The sequence below is a fragment of the Podarcis liolepis genome (genome assembly GCF_965112155.1).
Source record: "Podarcis liolepis genome assembly, chromosome: 16".
NCBI lineage: Eukaryota > Metazoa > Chordata > Lepidosauria > Squamata > Lacertidae > Podarcis > Podarcis liolepis.
Window position 1 is genome coordinate 1,403,817 of NC_139567.1, and position 24,647 is coordinate 1,428,463.

The window sequence follows — 24,647 nt, forward strand, 5'->3', positions numbered from 1 at the left end:
TTAGCTTCTGCAATTAGATTTGGCGAACAGGAAACTAAATTATAAGTAAGACAAGGTTGAAATTTAAAGAAATATTATGTTTATTTTAAGGTATAAGTAATTGATAAAAAGTACTTTAAATCCAGAAATATAATATCTGAAAGATACAAGTAAGGTATGAAACAAGGTAATAATTTGCTGATATTTTTATTGTAAAGAACGCAGGGTTCGGGAGATGTGGGGAAGTCCAGTAGGATATGTAAAAATGTCTCTGAAAGTTGGATTGTTTTTCTTTTCTTTCTTTGTTTCTTTTCTTCTTTTCTATGTTTCTATATTTCTGACTCTGTACCTGAAAATGTAATAAAAAATATTTTTTTTTTTTAAAAAAAACAGGATAATAATTCAGTCTTTATTTTTACCCAACTACTAAAACATACAAAGCATAAAATGGTCTTCTGACAAGCAGCTACTTCTAATTATATTGCCTGTTTACTGCAGATAAAACCAAAGTGATACAGTTTGACCTGTAGGTGTCACCCGCAGTCAAGCTAGATATGTAGTTCACAGGTTGTGGGCCAATATTTATTCCAATGCCAGCAACTACAGCTGTTGCACCTAACACAGCAGACAAAACCTTCCCACAGCTCCCACTTCAGCAGCCTCTGCTTCTGCTGGGGTCACCAGGCCCATTTCTGGTCAAGGCGGCTGCTTCCTTAAAACGGAGAGGTGGCACAGGCACAGCAATACATTTGTCACTGTGATGTATTTTATATTTGTCACATCTGTTTAAAGGCCCTCCTCAATTTCAGTGCAGAAGGCTTCAGCTGCAAAAAGCTTCCCTACTTCCCATCTATCTGAATCTACAGGAGCCCCATTTAAGTTAAGGGCTGGAAGGTCCCTCTCTGCACCCTGACAAGTGATCAAACAGAACTGAGGCAAGTCCTCCCCAAAGTACCATCTGAACTGCGATGGGAAAATAGGGTTCAGTTTGGTACTAAGAGTTAACCTTCTCACAACCAATTATTTAATGGACAACTGCTGCCCAGCTGAACGGCATAAACAGGGATGGCAGTTTCCTGAGCAACTGAAGTCTGTATGAGCATGCAAGATTTTGAGTTACAACTGTTATGCAGAACTCTTCAGCGGAAGTGTGCAAGATTTTGTGGTTCAACTGAAATGAGTGGTGAGAATGTGTCCAACATAAGATTACTTATTGATACTTATTGATATTAAATTCCTACCTGAGCAAACTCTATTTTAAAAGCGGCTAATCTTCCTACTCCAGAAAAGCACATTTTCCTCAACTCTTACCTTAGGAAACGTGTTCTTCTCAAAATAAGAACAACAAAAGACAATGCTTGTGACAAGCCAAATGGATCAAAATAACATGCTGGGCAAATGATGGTGGGAGTCATAGGTGAAGGGGGCAAAATCATAAAAGGAAGTTACAAATCAATAGGAACATCGGATCTAGGCCTCACTGGTTCATAAATTACCGTAGCAGAAATAATGAGTTGAGTGTTTGTGGCAGTGCAAGACCATATAGACCGCTATTGCTGAGGGAACACTTTCCTCCTTCCTCTGAGACTCCGGAGGAAAAGAACAAAGGATGGGAAAAAGTTTGGTCTGACATCCAAGTTCCTCTGAATAGCCATGACTCGGACTCGGCTGCTGCCTGGATTTCGACCTTGCCTTTCCAAAGCAGGTAAGAGCACCTTTCCTCCGACCTTCCCGGGTTTTACACATCCCTTCTCAGCAGGGGAGTCAGGCCGGGCTCAGCTCGACTTCTCTCCGCTCGGCATTTCCGAATGCTCCCAGCTGGCCGGAATTTGGCCAGAAGGTGTCCAGAGGGATTTGCCTCCCCGGCAAGAGCGGAGGGGCGGGAAGACCCGGGTCAGGCCGGGAACCGGGCGAAGGGAGCCCCGAAGCCGGAGGCCGGCCAAGGAGCCCCTTCTGCGGCCAAGCGCCGCCATTCAGCCGCCTGGTCTTGCTTTCCGGATCTCAGCGCGGGTCGCCCAGTTCCGAAGTGTTCCGCCGGGACGGGAGGCCGGGCTCGTCTCGCCCCGAAGAGGCCTCTTGCTCGGAGGGGTCCTGGGCGCCGGCGCTGCAGCCCCTTCCGCCGGCCCCTCCGGCATCGCCCGCCCTGCTCTGGGCTCGGCCCTCAAGTGCCCCCCTTCCCGGCGCCCGGCTCCCGGGGCTGCGCTCGAGCCCTCCGGCCGGGAGGGGGCTGAGCTCCGCGCCCGAGCCCGCCTCCGCCCGATCTCATTTCCCTGAAAGCCAAGGCGGCGCGGGGGGGGGGGCTCCTCCTCCTCCTCCCTCTCGGTCCTCCCTCTCGGTCCTCTCCCGCTCGCCGCCCCGCATTGCCCGGGACCTGCCAGCCAGCCAGCACGATGCCGGCGTCCAGGCGGGCGCTGCTGCTCCTCTCCCTCCTGGTCCTGGGGCAGGCGCTGGATTTCGCGGATTACGGCGACGTCCTGGAGGAAGACGCCGAGCAGGACGCCGAGCCCATAGACTACAAGGACCCTTGCAAAGCGGGTGAGGCTTCGGGGGGGGGCGGCGGGGGTCTTTTGTGTGCCTGGACGCGGCTTGGAGGCTCTGAAACGGGCAGAGGGGCTTCTCGAAGCTGGTCAGAGGCAGCGCCGAGTTGGCAGCGCAGCTTGCAGACAAAAGAAAAAAGGAAAGTTTTTGCTCCCTCTCCCTCTCTCTCTCTCCTTCCCCCTCCATCCCTTTCGCTCTTCTGGGCTGTAAAATAACTCCTGGGCTTTTAAAGTTTAGCCCGAGAAAGAAAAGAGTCTTTGAGATATAAACTCCAGAGTAAGGACTCGTAGGACAGCTTCTCTCCCCCTCCCCCGCCCCATTTCAGGGAATTAAACTCTTTTCCATCTGCCCTCTATTGTTGTTGTTTTCCTTCTTCCTCCGTGTCCCATAAAAAAGATTGTATCTGTTTGTGGCTCTTTGTGTGAGGCAGGGGCAGGAGACCTGATGTGTTTGTGGATGTGTCTGGGGGGGGGGGGCCTGCTTGCTTGAAGGAAAGTAAACAGAAGCTGCGCTGGGGGGGGGGGGGAGGCTGGCAGGAGCTCCGAGGTGAAGGGCTGTGGGCTTGAACTCGACCCCATCATTGCCCTTTCCTCTCTCAAACAGTTTGTCTGTCTGGAGCAGCTGCAGACACTTGCTGGGTGGTAGCTGTCAAAAGAGGCAAATGTGTTGGGCCCAGAAATATTTTACAGATCACCCACCCTTATTTGCTCATCCCTAGGAGCCATGCTACATTAAAATAATTAACGTGTGTGTGTGTGTGTGTGTGTGTGTGTGTGTTGTAGAACACCCAGGTGGCACGTCCCTCTTTTCTTTGGCCCACGGTGTACTGTGACCTATACCACCCCCTCTACACCCCCACATAAACCTGCTTGTGAGGACTGCACATCCGACACCAGCCCTTGTCAGCCCCGCGGTCCATTATGGGACCAGCCATCCTGCCTGTGTGTAGAGCAGGGAGGGAGCAAACTTTCTGAGCTGGCAGCTTAGAGTCCCCTGGCCTTGTCTGTGAATAAAGGGTTGGTGTGTTTCTGTTGAACCTGTGCTCTGCTGAACAGCGTTTTAATCCTTTTACCAATACAATCAGGGGCAGAAGGCTCAATGACTTGTGACAGTGCCCGATCCCAGGGCAGCAGAAGCTAGAAACGGCTCAAGGGCTTTTGCGTTTTGTTCTTCCTCTCCCCCCACAACACACACTTTTTCATTCAAACAAAGAAGTGGAGAAATAAAAGTGTGAAAGACAATGTGGCTGTGTGATCCATGATACAACAACTGAAGTATAAAGTTTTCTTTTCTTTGAGGTTTTTAGGTGTTTGTAAATGCATCTGGGGTTATTGTCTCAACGTCACTCTAGAATGAAATAGAGTGATTAATGTGGAATCTACCCCTCTGCAATCAACCATTCTGCTCTGACCATTTTGAGAGCATCCGCCCATATGCTCTTGCTATCTGTTGCTAATACCTTCCTTTGGCTTTCTTTTCTGTGAAGAGGAGGCAGCAATTCTCCCATTTGCCCAACAAAAGCACACTGTCCCCCTGCTTATTCATTACTCTTTATTTTAGTCTCTGTTACAGTCTGCATGGCCTCCTGTTCTGTCACTTACCTTTCCAAAGTCGGAACTAGTGAGAGTGTAGGTTGGCAAATTCCATTATTATCTTAATACATGAGTTGCTGTTTATAGTATAAAAATTTTAAAGTAAAAATATAAAAGCAACCTGCAGAGTCTTAAGCATTCATATATTATTAATAGGCTGTTGATGTTTTAATTTTTATTTTTTCCCCCTGGGCACAGAAGGGTGACGTCTCATGGACGTGGAGCAGGTAATAATGATTTTAAAACGAAATGAAGCAAGGGTAGAGTATAATGGCCATTAAAATTAACTAATAATTAATAAAATTAATCAATAATAAATGGTGATTAAAACAGCATGCCCCAATGCCCTCAGATACTGCCTTGGTTAGCTTCATTTTTTGGCCCATATGCTGCTATCCTTGTTTCTCCAGCCTCTGACTTAGAGGTGAGGTACACTGAAGTCGGTGGAACTTAAGTTCCAAAGAAATGTGATCAGTAATAACATTAATATAATTTGGCTCTTGGAGGGAGAGAAAAGAACTAAATCTGTGTGTTGGTTTGGAGTAGCAGCCATCACCCTGCCTGCCTGCTGCTTTTGCTATGCAGTCCTAGCATGTATTCTTGGAGGTTCTCTTGTGTTTTATATGGCTTGCTTGCTTGCTTCCTAATAAGTAGAACTGCAGTCTAAAAGCTGAAGCGGTTTTTATGTGGCCCAGGCTAGTGCTTGAAGGTTCCCTCCCCACACTACTGCATTTCCAGTCCTTGTAGTTGATACCCTGAAAGTTATGGCAGGACTTGTTTCCGAGTAGCCAGAAGCTAAATAAGATCAGATCCCATTCATCTGACGCCCTTCCACTTATTTTAAGGGTCTGAGTTATGATTTGAGTTATATAACCTGTTATGTGGCACTTTCCTGGGTGACCCTGGTTGCAGGACAGGCTTCCAACTTCCAATGTAAGCAAAAGTCAGAAAGTAAGGGTAGTTTGTTTGTTGTTAAAGGGCAAGTGTACTGCCAAGCTGATTTAAAATCAGACCCCCATCTCTATGGATTTATCATTTAATAGCATTTAGTAAGTTCCTGTGTTCTGCAGGAAGGAGAGTTTCTCCTTAGAGTGCCCACATAGCAGAAGTCTGCTCCACAGTAACTCAGAGCAGGGCTTTCAATGTGGCAGCCCCTGTTGGTGGAACTATTTCATTTCCTGGAAACAAGTGAAGACTTTTCTGTTTTGACAAGCTTTTCCAACCGGATGAAAAGGCATTCTTTTTGTATTGTTTTAAAGCCTATTTTTAACTGTTTTCAAAACATATTTGTAAATCTCTATGAGACACATGTCAATGCCAGTTCACAAAGAATAATAATAAATAATAATAATATAGTATCATTGCCATCAGGTAGAAGCCAATGGAATATCAAATAGTCTTATGAAAAAGTGTTTACATCATCAATAGATATTGATGGTAAATCAAGTACAGTAATGTCAATTAGATATCCTGAAGGGTTTAAAGGCAGTGTCTACATGTAGGCCAACTACATGCCTAGATCCACACAACAGAGCTAACAACAACAACAACAACAAACTACTAGACTTTCTAACATCTAAATGCAAAATGACATTTTAGGTTCCTTCTCTACCAGAATAAAAAGGTTAAGAAAGCATCTATCCGAGGTATTTTTAAAAATCACCCCATATTATATCAAAGCATCATGAAGCTCCCATTTGCCTAAAGTTTTAGGATGTTCTCCTTAATGTGTGTGTGTGTGTTAGTGCACCACTTGTGTTTAAATAAAAGTATTGCATTCATCCCTCAGCCCAGCCGCTCAAGTCTTATAAGGATAGACAGAAAATGACTTTCTTTGATTCGGTACTTCTCATCATCCTTTAGCCATTCTTCCTGAGATAGTCAAGGTGGTGGGTTATTTTCCTCATCCTTGAGTGCATGTTTGTGTGAGTGACAGCTATTCCAAACAATCCTAGTGCTTTGTGAGTAAAGATGTGACTTTTATTCCACACTGAAAGGATATACTCTTTGTTGTAAAGTGTGTGATGAACCTAATAAAGTGTACTGACATGACTTCTTAAAGCAAGTCACAGAAGCACCATTGGCAGATAAGCCTCCTTGGCAGGTACAAAGTCCTCTACAGTTGGAAGGGCCCAGCATAGGGCATATGCAGTAAATAATATACTTAATTCTTATCATGCACATCCTATTCTTTCTACAGGCCTTGTGCTTCCCCTGTTCCTCCTCTGTAAGACTGTATCGGTATCCAGCTCTTGGGGTCTTCATAGAACATGGCACAACCTGCACCTACCCCTTCTCCTAGGCCTAAAATCATTCAGACGCTGCATTTTATGAAGACACCCCCATACCCAGCGCCACATCATTGCCATTTATTTAGGCCATTTCTATACCACTCAGTATATATAAAAAATCTCTAAGCTGTGTACAGACAACTAAAACAACAATCTATGTTACAAAAATACGTAAGGAAACAATTAATACAAATTACTCATAAATATATACTGATATCAATTCCTCCTCCTGATACACCTCCCTAATCAACACCTGTCAGTCTCCTGCTTCTCACCCAGGACACTACCCAGGCACCCTCTTACTGAGGGCCCAAACAAACTCACAAGCCACCCCCAAAATCTCCCCATAAAGAGAGAGTACCTGGAACCTGTTGACCTCCCCTAGTCTCTAGGCTTTCTTTTATGGCCAGGCAATGAGGTTGTTGGAGCTTCTTCAGGCTGCCCACAGTTCTGTTATAATAGGAACAAGAGAAATCCTTGCAAATGTTACACACACACCCCAGTCCACTAACTATGCTTTGTTTTGTCCCACAATGCTTTCTCCCTCCCAGCACCTGTCCCCGTCACAGACTCCCTTTCCTATCCAATCAGCCAACATCAGAGCTAAGCAAGATTGTTGTGAGGCTGTCCAGTTCTGCCATCAAGGACACTGTTAGCTCTGGAAGGGGAGAATAGAATTTTCCTTGGAGCAATTCATACTTTCCATGCACAAGAAATTAGTTATAAGTCTTCCTTACTTTATTGCCAAGCAGAAAGTGAGAAGGATGGGGCTGAGCATGCATTAACTCCCCCTAAGTTACTGTTGGTAGTAAGAGGTCAATCAACAGTAAGTCTTGAACTAGGAAGTTGTAAGATGGTCAGTGGGGCACACCAGTCACCTCGCCCCACTGGGCAGTGAAGGAGCCCTGGCGCCCTGGCAGCTTCCCTGTACTCAGGCGATTCGGCAGATTCACGCTGTGGCCCCTTTAAAGATTTCTGGGTCTTGCTTGCAAATCTGACCAAGAAAAAGTCTTCCTCTGGGTATCTTCATGCCACCTTCACCTACCGCCCCACCTACCATCATTATCTCACCCCACTTTCAGCCACTCTCTGCTGGGCCTGGACAGGTCTCCACTGCAACAGTAATGAACCGTTTTCCCCTTTGCAGCAGTCATGGCTAGGCAGACCAAGTGTGGAACAAAATCCCTGGTTCCTGGACACAGTAGCCCCACTCTCTAAACCAGGTAACATAAGAAAAGCTCTGGTGAAACATATCAGTGAGTAATCGGTCCAACACTGTTTCGTCAGCAGCTAGTGACATGCCCACAGAAACCCCACAGGCCAGACCTGGGCTGTGGCTCCCCAGCTCCTTATATTCGGAGGCAGGTGCCTCTAGTCCTTGAGGTGGGACACACAGCTTTCGTGACTAGTAGCCATTGATAGCCTTCTCCTTCAGGAGTTGTGTAATCCTGTTGAAAGCCACCCAAGCCTTGTGCTGGCACATTTTGCAGTTTTAATTAGGTGCTGCGTGAAGCGCTTGCTCTTGTAAGTTCAGAATCTCCCACCCTTCTGCCTTGTAGATGAAGCCAAGTTCAGGCGTTCTAGGAGAGGGAGCCTATCCACTGTATCCATACTGTGCATAATTCTGTACGCCTCTATTACAAGAATGCATGGTAAAGCAAGTGTGGTTCAGTGTGTGTGCATGCACACGAGATTTCCTTGTGCACCACTCTGTGTGCAGAGGCGTCACTAACCCCGACAAATCCTCTTGCCAGAGTACAATGTAGATATCTCCAGAGTACAATTCATTTTCTAGAACCATGCAGCAGGAAGGGCCATCTGGCCCGGCTCCTGCGGAGAGGCAAGGCCATCTGTTCCCTTGCCAGCCCCCCCCCCCGCCCCATCCAAGCTGCAGCACAGCAAAAGCAAGGAGCAGGTGCGTTGCGCTCTCTCCTGGAATCCCTTTAACATACAAAGCCAGCCAGGAGATAGTGAACTATCTGGCAATGTGGCGTGTCAGATCATTCACACATGAAAAGTGGGTGGTGGGGGCGGGGTTGACCTTGCAGTGATGTCATCATCTCAGCTGTTCTAGTGGATAAAGACAAAGCAGCAGCATCAGGGGGGAATACCTGGGAATATCTGCCTCCATTATTTGAATAGCGAGGAGCCCATGGTTTATGGTTCAGTCCTAAGAGTTGCCATACAGATCTTGTCTCTGGTTGTCACTCCTGTCACTTCTGACAACGGGGAGATTTTATTTACGTATTTCTTGCATTTGTATTTTCCTCTCCCCCCCAAACCCAGTGCAAGGTACATGGTCATATTTTATCCTCACAGCAACTCTGTGAGGTACCAATTTAGACTGAATGGTTGGCCCAAGGTCACCCAGCAAATGTTGTGGCTAAGGGGTTATCTGATTTATTTATTTGATAAAATTGATACATTGCTTGATTGTAAAAACAACAACAAACAAACCTCAAAGCAGTTTACAAAAGATAAAATAGAGAAATCAAGAAAGCAGGTGCTGAGAAGAGTACAGTGAAGGCCCTGCCTGATCTCCACAGGCAAGCGGTTCCAAAGTGCAGCTGCTGCCACACTAGATGACTGAGTTCTTACCTGGGTCTCTCCATCTGATCATTATACCATACTGGCTCTTGGGATCTTGGAGAAGGGTCTTGGCACCCAGGCAGGTTCATATTGGAACGGGCAGTTGTTTAGGTATCCTGGCCCCATTGTTTAGGTTTGCAAAGGTCACTAGAACACATTTATTCAGGGTGAGGTGGCACCTATCTGCCTTGAGAGACAATGGAGTGTGCTTCTGGGGGCCAAGTCAAACAGCTGCTTTAGCAGCAATGAAGTGACCTCCTCTAGGTGCAAGCCTGGCCTGTTTGTGTGGAGGTCCTGGGCTGCCCAGACAGCAAGACCTTCCTCTTGGCCTCACGGATGGGGTCCAGAGGAAGGCAGAGCAAGATGTTTGGCACCAGCTGGGCTGCAGGAGTTGCTAGAAGGGGGTGTACAAGGTGCCATCCAATCCTCTTAGGGATTCCACTCCGGATTTGTGGTGGGTTTCTGTTAAGTTGTGGGTGAACATATCAGATGACACAGCGATTCTTCAAACAGCTCTTCTTTATTCAAATGCCAGAACAGAACTGAAACTGAAGGCCTCAGTCAGCCTGCTTATATAGAGCTCCAGTACCTTGTTACTGTAACAACTTTCTAAAACTATCCAATCACTGAACATCACTTTCAATCCTTCATTTGCATAACTATCTACAGTATCCCCCTGCTGGCCCAGGGTGAGAACTTCAGTACATAACACCCCTCCCCACCAAGATAAGGCATTAGTTACAATCATAATGGTTTCCTTATATACAGCACTACACGTAATGGTTCAATTAGGCACAAAAGCATATCGATTACATTTCACATATTTCCACATACTTAGACCAACAGTGTTACATGTCCAACAACATAGTCCTTTAAATAAGTTGGGCGCTTGGAAACTCTGCCAGACTGCCGGGGAGCAGTACCCCGGTCCAGTGGGCTGCCCGATTCTTGCTGAGGCTCTGGCGCGACCCTAGGTGGCGTTGAAACCAAGTCCCCTGGATCCGCTGCTGTGGGTGGAACCTCCGCGAGTGGAGTTGGCGGAATGTCAGGCACAGCAGTGGTCTGAGTCTGTGGGGAGTCCGGCAGACCCTCTGAAGTGGCTTGGTTTGGCTCCACGCCCGCAGTCTGCGAGAGAGGTGTAGGTGGAGCCTCGCCATCTGTAAGTGTCTGTTCCGGAGCCACGAGTGCAGTTGGCGGCACCACAGTAGTGTCCAAGTCCCCAACCCTGCGCCTAAGCTGGTCTATGTGCTGGCGCCACAAGCGTCCATCTTCGAGTGCCACCTGGTACGAGCGAGGTCCAGTGACTCCCACTACTGTGGCTAGCACCCAAGGAATGTCCCCCACAAAGTTCCGGGCAAACACCTGGTTTCCTGGAACAAATGACCGTGGCGCGTTGGCACGGTTCGGCCGCAGCAAAATCCGGGTGCAGCCGGTCGAGTGGGGACCTGAGGCGGCGGCCCATAAGCAGTTCAGCAGGACTCCGCCCTGTGGCCGCATGAGGGGTGATGTGTTGCACGAACAAGTATTCGGCGACCCGCTCGTGCCAGTCCCCCGGTCCAGGCGTGCCAGTGCCTCTTTTGCCGAGTGCACCATTCTCTCCACTTGCCCGTTGCTGGATGGATGAAATGGTGCTGTTGGGACATGGTGGATGCCCAGTCCCAAAAGGTACCGCTCAAAAGTGCCTGATGTGAACTGCGGTCCGTTGTCAGAGACAAGGACATCAGGACACCCATGCGTCGCAAAGAGGCCTCGCAGCACACGGATGACAGCCTCGGTAGTGGTGGAGGGCATCAGGACCACCTCCAGCCATTTGGAATAGGCATCCACCACTACCATAAAGGTCCGGCTGCGAAAGGCGCTGGCCAGATCGATGTGCACCCTCGACCAGGGTGTCTTGGGCATATCCCAGGTGTGTCCCTTAGCTGCCGGTGGCGCAGGCCTCGATTCTTGGCACGCTTGACAGGCAGAAACCCAGGCAGTGATGGCATTGTCCATGTTAGGCCACCAGACGTAACACCGAGCCAACGCCTTCATGTTGACGATTCCCGGGTGGCCAACGTGCAGAGCCTCAAGGACGCGTTGACAGAGTCTTTGGGGAATCACGACGCAGTCTCCCCACAGCAGACAGCCGTGATGAGCCGAGAGTTCATGTTGTCTGGTTGCGAAGGGCTGGAACTCCAATGCAAAAGGCCCTTGTGGCCACCCCCTCCACACCCTGTTGAGCACACAGCTGATGGTACGATCCTGGGCAGATGCGGAGGCCACAGTGGCAGCCGATACAGGCACTGCCGGAAGACCCTCAATCAGGAGGAGCGATGAAGCAGGAGCCGGGTCTTCCACAAACGCTGGAAGAGAGCAACGGCTGAGGGCGTCGGCATGGCCCATTGATTTCCCCAGGCGATGGACGAGCCGGTAGTGGTAGGCAGCCAGGAAAACAGTCCATCACAGCATGCGCGGCGAGAGTACTGGTGGAGTTGGTCGATCACCGGCGAGGAGGCCCAGGAGTGGCTTGTGGTCGGTGATGAGGTCGAAAGTCCTGCCGTAGAGGTATTCATGGAACCTCTTCACTCCAGCCACAAGTGCCAGTGCCTCCTTGTCGAGCTGGCTGTAATTCCGTTCAGTCAGAGATAGCGTCCTGGAAAAGTAGGCGAGCAGTGCTTCTCTTCCGTCTGGAAAACGGTGACTAAGGACAGCACCGATGCCAAAAGGTGAGGCGTCGCAGGCAAGGACCGGCGGCCTGGCTTCACTGTACTGTACAGCACACTGTCCAATGAAAGGACAGCCTTGACCGCGTTGAAGGCCACCGTCTCCTGATGACCCCAGGACCAAGGTGTCTTTGTGCTGAGGAGTCAGTGAAGAGGCTCAGCCACCGTGGCTTTGTGGGGCAGGAACATGTTATAAAAGTTCAGCAGTCCCAGGAACGCCTGCAACTCCGTCTTGTTCTTTGGGATGGGGGCCTGCTGGATAGCACGGATCTTGGATGTGGTCGGGTGAAGGCCAGAGGCGTCGATAAGATAGCCCAGGAACTCTACCTGTGGAACGGCGATCTGGCACTTCTCCCTCTTTACCTTGAGCCCAGCCTCCTGGAACCTGGTCAGCATGGCGCGGAGGCGCCCGAACAGCTGCTGGTGTGAGTCTGCGGACACCAAGACGTCATCAAAATATGGTACCACACCTGGAAGCCCTTGCAGGAGACGTTCCATAAGGCTTTGGAAGATGCCAGGAGCCACACTCACCCCGAACTGCAAACGGCGGCAACGGAATAACTCTCGGTGGGTGACGATCGTCTGGGCTTTTCAGTGGCATCATCAACAGGCAGTTGTTGATAGACTTGGGCAAGGTCCAGCTTAGCGAAGACCTTACCCTCACCAAGGGAATGCAGTAGGTGTTGAACAACAGGAACCGGGTAAGCATGCTGCTGAAGTGCCTTGTTGATCGTGCACTTGTAGTCGGCTCAGATTCTCACCAACCCGTCCGGCTTGACAGGTGTGACAATGGGGGTTCAACCGCCAGTGGTCAACCGGCTCCAAAACTCCTTGGGCGATCAGCTTGTCCAGTTGTTCGTCCACTTTAGCCTTGAGAGCAAAGGGAACCTGGCGTGGCTTTAGCTTGATGGGGGCGACTTGTGGATCAAGGCTAAAGGAGATGGGCGTACCTGTATATTGGCCCAAGGTGCCGTCAAAAACCTCGGCAAAGTCTTTGACCAGACCCTCAGTCTCTGCGTTAGAGATGCAGTTGATGCCGGTGACTTCCAGGCCGAGGGCATCAAACCAGTCTAGCCCTAGGAGGCTTGGCCGCTGACCTTCGACCACCAAAAAATCCTTGAAGGCGATCCGGAACCGGCCAACGCCTACCACGGGAATGTCGTTTCCCTGGTAGTCTCTCAGGTGTACGTCGTGAGAGTTGAGTTGCCTTTTGGACACTCTGGGTACCAGTCTTTTGATGGTGCTCCAAGACACGATGGACAGAGCAGACCCAGTGTCGATCTCCATGTCACATGGAGCTCCTTCAATGAGCACAATGACGTTCAGCTTGCGTCGCGTAGGCGAGTCGTTTTGGCCAATCGTGGTTCCAAGACGGGCAGCGGCAGTTGGTGAGAGCGAAACAGCTTTCCTTGGCGGACTGGAGTGAAGACTTGGACTTGCGAGTCGGTGAAGGGGGGGGGGTGTCAGATGGTGCTGATCGGCAGACCTTAGCGATGTGGCCCCTTCTGGAACACTTCCGACAGATGGCATCTCTGAATCAACACTTGGCACGGGAATGGTTGCCTCCGCAGCCGGCACATTCCGATTGGCCCTTGGACTTCTGTTTGAACTTCCCTCACTCCCGCTTTGTCTGGTGCACGTCATCATCTTCACTGGAGGATGCCTCGACACTGCTGGCCTCTTCGTGATGCACTGGAACTGGCTTCCTAGCAAGACGCGGGCTGCTGGCCTTGCGGATCTCCTGGGCAGAACATTCAGCAGCTTCCAAGGCCACGGCCTCCTCAGTGGCTTTCTGCAGCATGAGGTCTGGCCTGGTGAGGAGACGGCGTTGCAGACGGATGTCCCGGACCCCGCAGACGATTCGATCCATCAGGGCATCGTCTAAGTCTTGGAACTCGCAGTACATTGCAGCCTGTCGGAGGGCGGTGGTGTAGTTGTTGATTGACTCCCCCTCTGCCTGGTTCCGGTGGTAGAACGCATGGCGGGCAGCAATCTTGGACGGCTTTGGTGCGTAGTGGTTGCGGAGCTTCTCTTGGATCGTGTCCCACGGTGTTGCCTGGACTGCTTCAGGCGCAACCAACGCTCGGGCCGTCTCAAACACTTCAGGCCCACAGAGGCTGAGGAATAGGCCCCGCTTCCACTCCTTTGATACTTCTGTCAGCTCGTTGGCTTGGAGGTAGCAGTCGAACCGAGTGAGATAGGAGTCCCATGATTCTACCGCAAACGGCGGTAGAGGCACAAGTGAAGCCATGATTCCAATGCCGGTGTGAAGGGCGATGGATGGAACACCGTGCTCTAGCCAGAACAGTCAGCTCTGAATTGGTTCTGTTCAGTGATTCAGCTCTGCTCAGAGGGTGGCTGCATCTGGCTGTGCTCTGATGTCCATCGATCCCATCCTTGTCACCACTGTTAAGTTGTGGGTGAACATATCAGACGACACAGCGATTCTTCAAACAGCTCTTCTTTATTCAGATGCCAGAACAGAACTGAAACTGAAGGCCTCAGTCAGCCTGCTTATATAGCGCTCCAGTACCTTGTTACTGTAACAACTTTCTAAAACTATCCAATCACTGAACGTCACTTTTGATCCTTCATTTACATAACTATCTACAGTATCTCTCTGCTGGCCCAGGGTGAGAACTTCAGTACATAACAGTTTCCTCCTCAGCCTTTTCTTCCCCCGAAGATCTTCCACAAGGCAGCAGGAAATGGTTTTCCTAAAGCATTTCTCAGGAATGAGTATAGCTGCAAGGCAGCAGAGGTTTAGGATCAGAGTTCCCTTCTCCTCAACGGGCTTCCTTCCCAGGTGGACAAGCCCCATCTGTAGATGGCATGACAATGCGGTAGCTGTAGCCCAGTTTTCAATGGAATTTAATATATACAAACATATTAAAGCCTACATATATAGGCTCCATCACAGAGCTAACCATTCTTAAAACCATTGATCTCATTGGATTAAACATACATAATCCTGTGAATAGTGGCCATAATCTCTTAAAACGAATGTATTCAAAGTCAAATACATTGAATGAATTCTGTGTACAAACCATTGAGGGGATTAAGTAGTGTAAATGATGCCACAAAATGTGTGTTTATTGACCTTTTGTCTTAGTAGATCTAGGGTCTAACAAATCATAAGAAGTGCTAGGATCCTGGAGCTGCCTTCTGTATCTCACCAGGATCATCCACCAAACCAGTATGGATAGTCTTGTGCTCCTATTTATGTTGTCTAATCTTAGTCCTGCTATTTGCTTCTCAAATTATCAATATACATGTCACTACTAATCAAAACCATAGAAGTTGATTTTCCACCTTCCTGACACATTTACTTCATTTGTTAACCAACATTAAGTCAGAGTTCCCTGGTTTGGACAAAATGAGGAACTAATTTTTAGGATCTTTACCTGGATGCTTTCACGTGACAGGAGGGAAAAATGAGAGAATGCTTAGCTTGACCCCTACAGGACTCCTAAAGCCTCAAATGATCATCTGAAACATGCTAATCCTTTCCCAGTGAACTTCCAGTCCTTTATTCTGGAAAGTTTTGGCCACTTCTTCTGAGTAAACATGCAGGAGGATCAGGCTATAAGGCCCACTTTGTTCAGCAGGACTTTCTTCCAAGTAAGTGTGTATCAAATTCCACAGTCTCAGCCTTCAAGCAAGAAATCTTGCTTAGCATTCTTACATATGTTTAGGTCAAATGCAAATCTGTCTCTAAGCAACTAAATTTCTGAAGGTGCGTGTGGCCTGCATGACCAGAGATTTTAGATAATATTCCTGTGCTGTTGTTGTTATTAATTAAAGTTCTATACAACCCTTCTTTTGAGGATCACAGGGTGGTTTACAATATATAAACATAAAAATACATCCCGTTTAAAGGGCTGTAGATTCATAGAATCATAGAGTTGGAAGAGACCACAAGGGCCATCGAGTCCAACCCCCTGCCACGCAGGAAACACCATCAGAGCACTCCTGACATATGGTTGTCAAGCCTCTGCTTAAAGACCTCCAAAGTAGGAGACTCCACCACACTCCTTGGCAGCAAATTCCACTGTCAAACAGCTCTTACTGTCAGGAAGTTCTTCCTAATGTTTAGGTGGAATCTTCTTTCTTGTAGTTTGGATCCATTGCTCCGTGTCCGCTTCTCTGGAGCAGCAGAAAACAACCTTTCTCCCTCCTCTATGTGTTTAATTAGCCAAAGGCCTGGGAGAAGTTTAATTAGCCAAAGGCCTGGGAGAAGTTTTTGCCTGGCACCTAAGATGCCCTGGCGAGAGCTTTTCACAGACCAGGAGTCACTGCAGAAAAGGCCTGTTCTCGTGTTGCCGCCCTCCAGACCTCTCACTGAGGAGGCACATGAAGAAGGGCCTCCGAGGATGATCTCAGGAGGTTTAGCGCTGTTCAGTTCAGTTTAGCGCTGTATAAAAGCTTTATTTAGTTGCAAACCATTGTAATAGTTATATGACCCAGTTATGTGCATAAATAGATCCATTTCAAAATGTGAAACTTATTTCATTCATTTAAAATATTTTAGGATGCTTTTCTGAGCAAATGACCATCCAAAGCAGCTTGCAATAAAAACAGCTTCATGTAAGCAGCACACCCCTGTCCCGTGAATGCCTTAAATCAATGTGCCTCATTCTTTTTCAGCTATTATTGAGGGAGTGTGAAGTGTAAGTGTGATGGAGGGAGAGAACATCTGCTTTGCAAACAGAAGAACTCACGTTCATTCCCTTGAATCTCCAGGTGGGGCTGGGAATGCTCCCTGTCTGAACTCCAGAGAACATCTGCCTGCTGGAGTTGAGAGCACTGAACAAGATGGGCCATAGCTCAACTTCTTAGGATATAGCAGTTAGATTCTCACCCAGCCATTAGGTTCCCTGGGTATTCTTGGCCAGAGTCATTCCCTCTGAGCCTGACCTACCTCCTAGGGTTAGAAGGATAAAATGGGTGGGAAAAGTACATACATCACCCTGTGCTCCTTGGATGAAGGTCAGGTTAAAAATTTAATTGATAAAATGCAGGGAACAAATAAATAAATGAAATGAAATGATGTCCTGGCCGTTGGATGTGGCATTCTCCTTCAACCCTAGTTTTTTTTAAGATGTCACCAGACATTGCCCTCCAGGACTATGTCAGGATATTTGGGAGATGGAAGTTAAAAAGGGATCTGGGACAAACCCCCTTCAACTGTCTTACATCTGGCAAGAGCCCCATCAAGCCTCATCAGAGATGAATGGGAATGGCATGAGAGCACAGCTGTACCTGAGGCAACCAACTCCAGTGTCCCACATCCTTTCAAGGGCTAAAAATGGATTGCTAAACTCTGGTAAATAGTGGGCACTAATTCAGCCTGAGTACTTGCATCATGATGGCAGACCCGCTGTGAAGTACTCCGTCCACCCCCTGGCCTAAGCAGATGTGCACTGGCTGAAGTCAGGACACAGCTGCACCTCCCTTGGCAAACTATTTGTAGCTTGTGCTTTAGAAAAATGGACATCAGTCCATTGGATTTGTGTCTGTCTCCAAGAAGGGGCAATGCCCACTATATACTGAGAACATCAGGCTAGTTCTGCTGCAGACTTTCTAAGTGGCAAAGCAAGCCATGTTTTCTCCTCCATGTTTGAGATCACAGGCAGATCCAATTTTATCTTTGGGATTGTCTTGTCCTGAAATGGTCACATGAGATGTGTAACATGGGAGTAGGGTTATCTTTAGTTTTGAAGAGGCCTTTGCCAAAGAGCCTTTGGTAGGGTCCACCATTTGTGGCCCCCAAGTGCAGTGAGCAGCCATTTTAATTTCCTGTAATGCCCTTGTGTGGTGCTATGTCAGGGGCATTGTGAGAAATCCAGCAATTTCTGGACCCAGCCTTTCAGAGCAAGGGCTCTAGGGCACGCATCACCCACGGGCCATCCTGTGACTGCAGCACCTGCCTGAGGATGCTGTGGTCTGTAACTAGACCTTTGTGGAAGCCACAAAGTCCTCTGAGTTCACAGGTCCCCTTCTGCAGGGGGGCGGGAATAATTGAAAGCAAGTTTCACACATTTGTGGTGTCTTGTTACGCTGCTCACTTAAGTAGCATGTTTCCTGACGGGTCCCAGCATATCATTGGAGCTGACTCTGGGAGTGGTGGTGCCCTGCTCTTATCTTATGTCTGCTGAGAAGAAGGCTTAGTCAGTATTTGTAGAGAGCTTTGAATACGAAAAGCTTTACTAAGTGCTAACCAAACACATGCCCCCCCCCCCCACGGAATATTTGTACTTACATCGTCCTTGGGAGATTAATGCATTTCGTTAAGCAACAGAAATGAAATCCCCCAGATTCCCAGGGGAGCAACAAAGAAAGGAAGCCAGCTGTAAATCATCACTCTCCACTCACTGTACCTGGCTTCCAAAATGAACCTTATAAAACATGGGGGGAATCCAGATGTTAAAATGCTTTTGCAAACCTTGGGGATGGGGCATCAGCTGGTCCATTTGTGCACCCTGGACGAGGGCTTCCTTCAGTAATATGTTGATGTTACTTAGCATTTATGGCAAGGATGAGATCCTCTGTGGCTCTTCAGATGTTGTTGGACTTCAGCTGCCATTAGCCTCAGCCGACATGGCCAAGTGTCAGGACTGAAGGACGTTGTTGTCCAACAACAACTGGAGGGTCACAGGTTCCCCACCTCTGATTTATGTAGTGCTTTATAGTGTCCAAATTGCTGTACTTTCATTAGCTCACCAGTTTTTACAACAGTAACTCTGTATTGTTGTTGGCACCTGTCTGTCTTGAGAGACAATGGAGTGTGCCTCTGGGGGTTAGTCAAACCACTGTGTTAGCAGCACCAAAGTGACCTCCTGGGACACAAGCCTGGGCAGTGTGTCTGGAAGTCCTGGGCTGCCCAGATGACAAGACCCCCCTCTCGGCCTCGATTATATGGCCCAAAGAAAGCAGAGCAAGACGTTTGGCACCAGCTTGGCTGCCGGAGTTGCCAGAAGGAGGTGTACAAGGCACCATCCAACTGTCTTGGGGACTCCCTATCAGATTTGTGTAGGCTTTACTCCTTAGCCTTTTCTCCCAAAGATATCTCGCAAGGCACCAGAGTTTTAGGATCAGAGCTTCCCTTCTCCTAGATGGGCTCTCTTCCCAGGTAGATAAATCCCATCTGCCCCTCACTTCCTTCTACACAGCACGGGCCTTCTTGACCGTTGGACCCACTTTTGGTCTCGCCGCCTGCCTTCACATGCAGGGGAGTCCCTAACTCACTGAGGTCAGTAGCATTATGCCCATGCTGTGGGTTGAGGTGGCAAAGGCATTGAGGCAGTCAGGCATCAACATCAAACCTTGATTTGCAGCTACGTAAATGTTGGCTATTTGCAGTTTAGTAGCACTGCAGAGAGCTTGCTGGGGAGACCATGCATTAAAAAGGGACTCAAAAATAACTTAAACAAGGTTTTAATAACAAAAACAAAAACTCCTTATACACTAAATACATCAACAACAAACCAGACCCACCCACCCCCCCGGGTAATGGGAGAGCTAGGTGCTGCTCCTTATATACTAGACCCAATTGCTGACACAGCTTGATTACACAACTCAGCAGCACCTGCTATGTTTCACAGCTGCAAGACTGGGTCTCGTTATTTGCCCTGGCCCTTAAAGACATACACAACTTGTGAAACAATAATGAACCTTCACATTTTAAAGTGACCATTCAACACATTCAAGCAGCCTCAATCTCAGCCCCTGCCTTCCTCCTCCAATTTCCTCACTCCTCAACTTGGGACAAGTCATAGTTTACTGTTTCAGGCTAAGAAAGGAGGTGGCACATTGCCTTGCACCAGGGAGGAGGGGTCAGGTGTGATGGAGACTATTAGAATGCTGGTCTCTGTAATGCCAGTCTTTGGGTATTACAACTGAATCGTCTCAATGTCTTTTGCTTCAGGTAACCCAGTGAGTTCATAAGCGAGGCAAGATTTGAACTAGGGAAATGGAAATAAATGATCTAGTAAGGAGGGAAGGAACTTTCTGAGGCTTATGGACCACATGCTGTAGGTGTGGTAAGAAAAAGCATTTCCTTGGGCAGCTTCTTCCACTCTCTTGTTGCTGAGAAAACATATCTGTGGAGCAAAGACAAGAATATGTCTAATCTGCACTCAGGAGCTGAAAGAGAATAAAATTTGAATTGGGAGAGGGTGCTGAAGACAGTGGTTCCTAAATGGTGTATCTGGATGGGCAAAATGTTACCATCTTTTGTCAGTAATTGGCTACGCTGGTGTTTCTCAAACTTGCGTCTCCATCTGTTGTTGGACTACAACAGGGGTCAGCAAACATTTTCAGCAGGGGGGCGGTCCACTGTCCCTCAGACCTTGGGGGGGACACTATATTTGGGGGGGGGGGATGAACGAATTCCTATGCCCCACAAATAACCCAGAGATGCATTTTAAATGAAATGACACATCCTACTCATGTAAAAACACGCTGATTCCCAGACCATCCGCGGGCCGGACTGAGAAGATGATTGAGCCGGATCCAGCCCCCAGGCCTTAGTTTGCCTACCCCTGGACTACAACTTCCATCATCCCTGACCACTGGTCCTTCTGGCTGGGGATGATGGGAGTTCTAGTCCAAAAACAATTGGAGACCCAGGTTCGAGATACACTGGCGCTAGGCACACACCATTCATTTAAATGACACCCCCCTCCCCAAAAGAATCCTGGAAAGTCGTTTGCCCCTCACGGAGCTACAATTCCTGGCACCAGGAACAAACTGCAGTTTTTCCAGGATTGTTTTTTTGGCGGCAGGGGCTTTAAATGTAGAGTGTATGCACAGTCATGTATCTTTGACTTTCTTTTTAAATATGCTTTTTATTAAATTTTTCATCTGTTATTAATGACGCGGCAGCTAAAAAAGCCAATGCAATTCTGGGCTGCATCAATAGGAGTATAGCATCTAGATCAAGGGAAGTAATAGTGCCACTGTATTCTGCTCTGGTCAGACCTCACCTGGAGTACTGTGTCCAGTTCTGGGCACCACAGTTCAAGAAGGACACTGACAATCTGGAACGTGTCCAGAGGAGGGCAACCAAAATGGTCAAAGGCCTGGAAACAATGCCTTATGAGGAACGGCTAAGGGAGCTGGGCATGTTTAGCCTGGAGAAGAGGAGGTTAAGGGGTGATATGATAGCCATGTTCAAATATATAAACGGATGTCATATAGAGGAGGGAGAAAGGTTGTTTTCTGCTGCTCCAGAGAAGCGGACACGGAGCAATGGATCCAAACTACAAGAAAGAAGATTCCACCTAAACATTAGGAAGAACTTCCTGACAGTAAGAGCTGTTTGACAGTGGAATTTGCTGCCAAGGAGTGTGGTGGAGTCTCCTACTTTGGAGGTCTTTAAGCAGAGGCTTGACAACCATATGTCAGGAGTGCTCTGATGGTGTTTCCTGCTTGGCAGGGGGTTGGACTCGATGGCCCTTATGGTCTCTTCCAACTCTATGATTCTATGATTCTAATATACATATTCCAATCATTTTTTTTACATATACTGTATACATATATAAACCAGACAATATCAATATTTCTGCACAAGTGACTTCCCACCACCTCATTGCAGCTTCTTCTGTCTTCTTTCTCTTTTCAACTGTGTTGTTTGTATCTATTACCTTTCTATTACATAATATAGCTTATCTATCTGTTCTTAACTTTGCGAAATTTATTCAAAACATATCAAGGATTTTATTACAGAACAATGTTTTCCCAAATAGTCTTTTGCACATTCCCACTCTTTTTAAATGTTTTGGTTTGGCTGGTGTCTAATTGCCACTGTCATTTTTGCCAATTCCAAATTCCCACAATTTGATTTGCCACTCTTCCTTGGTTGGCGTCTTCTACCCCTTCCAATTCCTAGCAGTTAACATTCTTGCTACCCTTGTAGCATAGACAAACGCCTTTTCTGTCATTGGGATATCAATTGCGTCCTTTCCTCTGGGTGATGGAAATGAAATGGAAGTAGAGGGTTTGACAGCAAATAGTACCCAGGAAGATGTGAACCCATACAGTGCACTTCAGTGTGTCCTCAATCTGGTAGCATATAATTTTATTGATTTATTTTATTGCATATACACACACACATATCCCACATTTTCTTCCAAGGAGCTCGTTGGCATGCACATTCTCCCCCTCCATGTTATCCTCAGAACAACTCTGTAGGGCAGGTTGGGGTGAAAGGCAATGACTGGCGCAGGGACCCTCTGGGGGCTTCCTGGCCAAGTGGGAATTTGAACGCTGGACTCTCAGGTCCTAGTCTGACACTCTAACCACTCTGCCACTCTGGATTTCCTTCCTTATGCACAAACCAAGAAAATCTGAATTTCGGGGGAGCGGTGTGGACTGCCACTTGGAAGAGGAGGAGGGTGTCTGGATGCCTCAGGAAAAAAAGAGACACAAGCAGCTTCAGATCCACATCAAACTTCAGTGTAGATCAGCTCAGATTCTAATTGTGCAAATGAGGTGGAGGAGGGGACATAAAAGTTAACCTGGTTTCTGTAAGCAATGATGTAACGATGGACTTTGATTTTGTACACAAATGTCACTCTAGCCCTTCCCTTGACACAGGCTATTTTGTGGGCAAGGTGAAGGAAGAGATAAAATCAGGAGATGTGGTCTAGGCCAGTGTTTCCCAACCTTTTTTGGGCAAAGGCACACTTGTTTGATGAAAAAAATCTCGAGGCACACCACCATTACAGCCCCGTGACGTCAGCGCACAGCGTCGCGCCGGGAGGGACGCACGAAAGTGTAAGTTTCAATTATTTTCCCCTCCCCTCCTGTGTAAAGGGGAATAAACTCTGCTAAGTAAAGGCACTTGCCACAGCAGCGTCAACGTCACAGCACCCACCGGCACCCAAGAGAGAAGGGGTCTCAGCAGCCCTTTTGCCAGGAAGAGGAGCAAGAACGAGAGGAGGAGGAGGAAGAGGAAGAGAGTCCCCCCCAAAAAAACATTCTCCTTTTGATCTTCCTTATTTGCAATTCCTCATTGCAAAACAGCGGTTGATATACAGCTGATTTTTTTGTTATTACAGTCCCCACCCCCTCACCTAGAAAAACACCACCTGTCAATTTATTATTATTATTATTATTATTATTATTATTATTATTATTATTATTATTATTATTCCCCGCCACTCTGGGAGGCTGAAGCCCTTTAAGGCTTCCTTCTGTCCACTCTCTGTGAATTACCTGCCCGGAGCGGGTTTCTGGGGGGGGGGGCACTGCTGCCGGTGTCCTCCCCGTCGAGTCTCGCCTTGCCCGGCGCGTGGCGGCCGCCCTTTCCCACACTCTGCCGGCTGCGCTGCCAAGCCCTGCGGCTCGGCCTGTCAGCGTTACCGGGCTCGGCGGGCGGTAATTCCCGAAGAAAGCCGGCGGCGCTTGAAGAGCTGGCAAGCCCCCATTTGCATGTCTGCTTTCCGCAGCCCTTGGAGAGGATTAAGTTCCCTCCTTCCTGCCGGGGAACCTCCAAGCTTTGGGGGTGGGGGGGGAGGAGGCAGCAAAGCGAGGCAGGAAGGAGAGCGCGGCTTGGCTGGGTGAGCTTTGGCAGGGGCAGGGAATGAGAGCCGCGAGGCGGGCGCTGTGGACGGAAGCGCTGCCCGCCGAGCTCGCAGGCAGCCAGGCAGGCAGACGGCGAGAGCCCCGCGCTGGGCGGCCTCTCCTCGCCGCCGCCGCCCCGCCTCTCGCCGCCCGACTCGCCCGCCTCCCTCCCACGGAGGTAGGCTGGTGTGCCGTGGGAGGGAGGCGGGCGAGTCTGGAGGCGAGCACACGCGGGGCGGCGAGCGAGCTCCCTCCCACATCCCATCGCCGCTCGCTTCGGCTGGCCTACTGGGCTGTCGCAGGCGGAAGGCCTGCGCATGTGCGAGGTTTTCGCGCCTTCCTCCAGTAGGCCGGCCGAAGCGAGCGGCGATGGGATGTGGGAGGGAGCTCGTTCGCCGCCCCGCGTGTGCTCGCCGCCGCCGCCCCGCCTCTCGCCGCCCGACTCGCCCGCCTCCCACGGAACACAAGGCAACGTTCCGCGGCACACTAGTGTGCCGCGGAACACCGGTTGGGAAACACTGGTCTAGGCAGTAACTGGTCTGTGAAATAATTGCTCAGCTGACAAGTGAGTAAGAGGGACTGCAGAGGCCAATAAGCACTGTGCAAAATGTCACCTGACCAAAGCAGAACATGCTGTTCAGTAGAGTCACTGTCATGACTGGGTTAAAGGCTTTTTCATTATAAGTTACACCTTTTGGCTATAAAGACTATGTAATTACTAGTGAACAGGAAATTTGTCTAGTAAGTGTGTGCCCAACAGAATCGGTGGCTATGGGTTGAGTCTCTTGTAACAACAACTGATGCTTATTAGGTAGTTTATAGAAATGATATGGTAAATACTTAATGGTGGAATTGGTTATCCATTTAGCTGTTCCTGGAAAGATTCCATGTGCAGTCAAGAGGAATCTAGGATCCTGCACGTGGGATTTCCTCCAGAAAAGTAACATGGATCACTTTGACAGTTGCTGGAGCCCCCCTCTCCACCCCCAGATGCATCTGGCTCTGTTGAAGCAGGAGTCCCATAGGCTTCCTCTTCCTGTGGAAGTGAGAGGGCTGTCAAAGACTGCGGAGACTGCTTCCCTGCTGGGAGATGGAGAGGGATCTGGGACACTGCCTGATGTGACAGAGTAGGAAGACGCAGGGCTGTTATTGTCTCCCAGGGAAAAGCAGTGCACCCAAATAAGAAATGTGTCCCTTTCAATGTAATACCCGCCTTCAGGTCAGAAACTCCTGCAGAGGCAGGTAATTTTTCTGCGTAAGTACACTTTCCCTGTCTGTGCTTAAAAGCTTGGCAGGTAGGTGGGAAAACTTATTGGAACAACTTCACAGCTCTTGTGTAGTCTTCAAATTCTCATTACTGATTGTGGACTCTGCAACTTTGGCAT

At 48.6% G+C, this 24,647-nt stretch overlaps 1 protein-coding gene across 2 annotated transcripts in view; it reads left to right on the plus strand.

The window, feature by feature from the left end:
• Positions 1 to 2,173: 2,173 nt before the first annotated feature.
• BMP1 (bone morphogenetic protein 1) overlaps positions 2,174 to 24,647 on the plus strand; it is a 151,833-nt gene continuing 129,359 nt past the window's right edge. Inside the window, exon 1 of one of the 2 annotated variants that reach the window (XM_083480377.1) lies at positions 2,174 to 2,514. In XM_083480377.1, coding sequence (XP_083336503.1) covers positions 2,370 to 2,514 — 145 coding nt within the window. In that variant the 5' untranslated portion in view covers positions 2,174 to 2,369. The remainder of the gene's footprint in view (positions 2,515 to 24,647) is intronic. The other variant, XR_014520206.1, reaches the window with a different exon arrangement.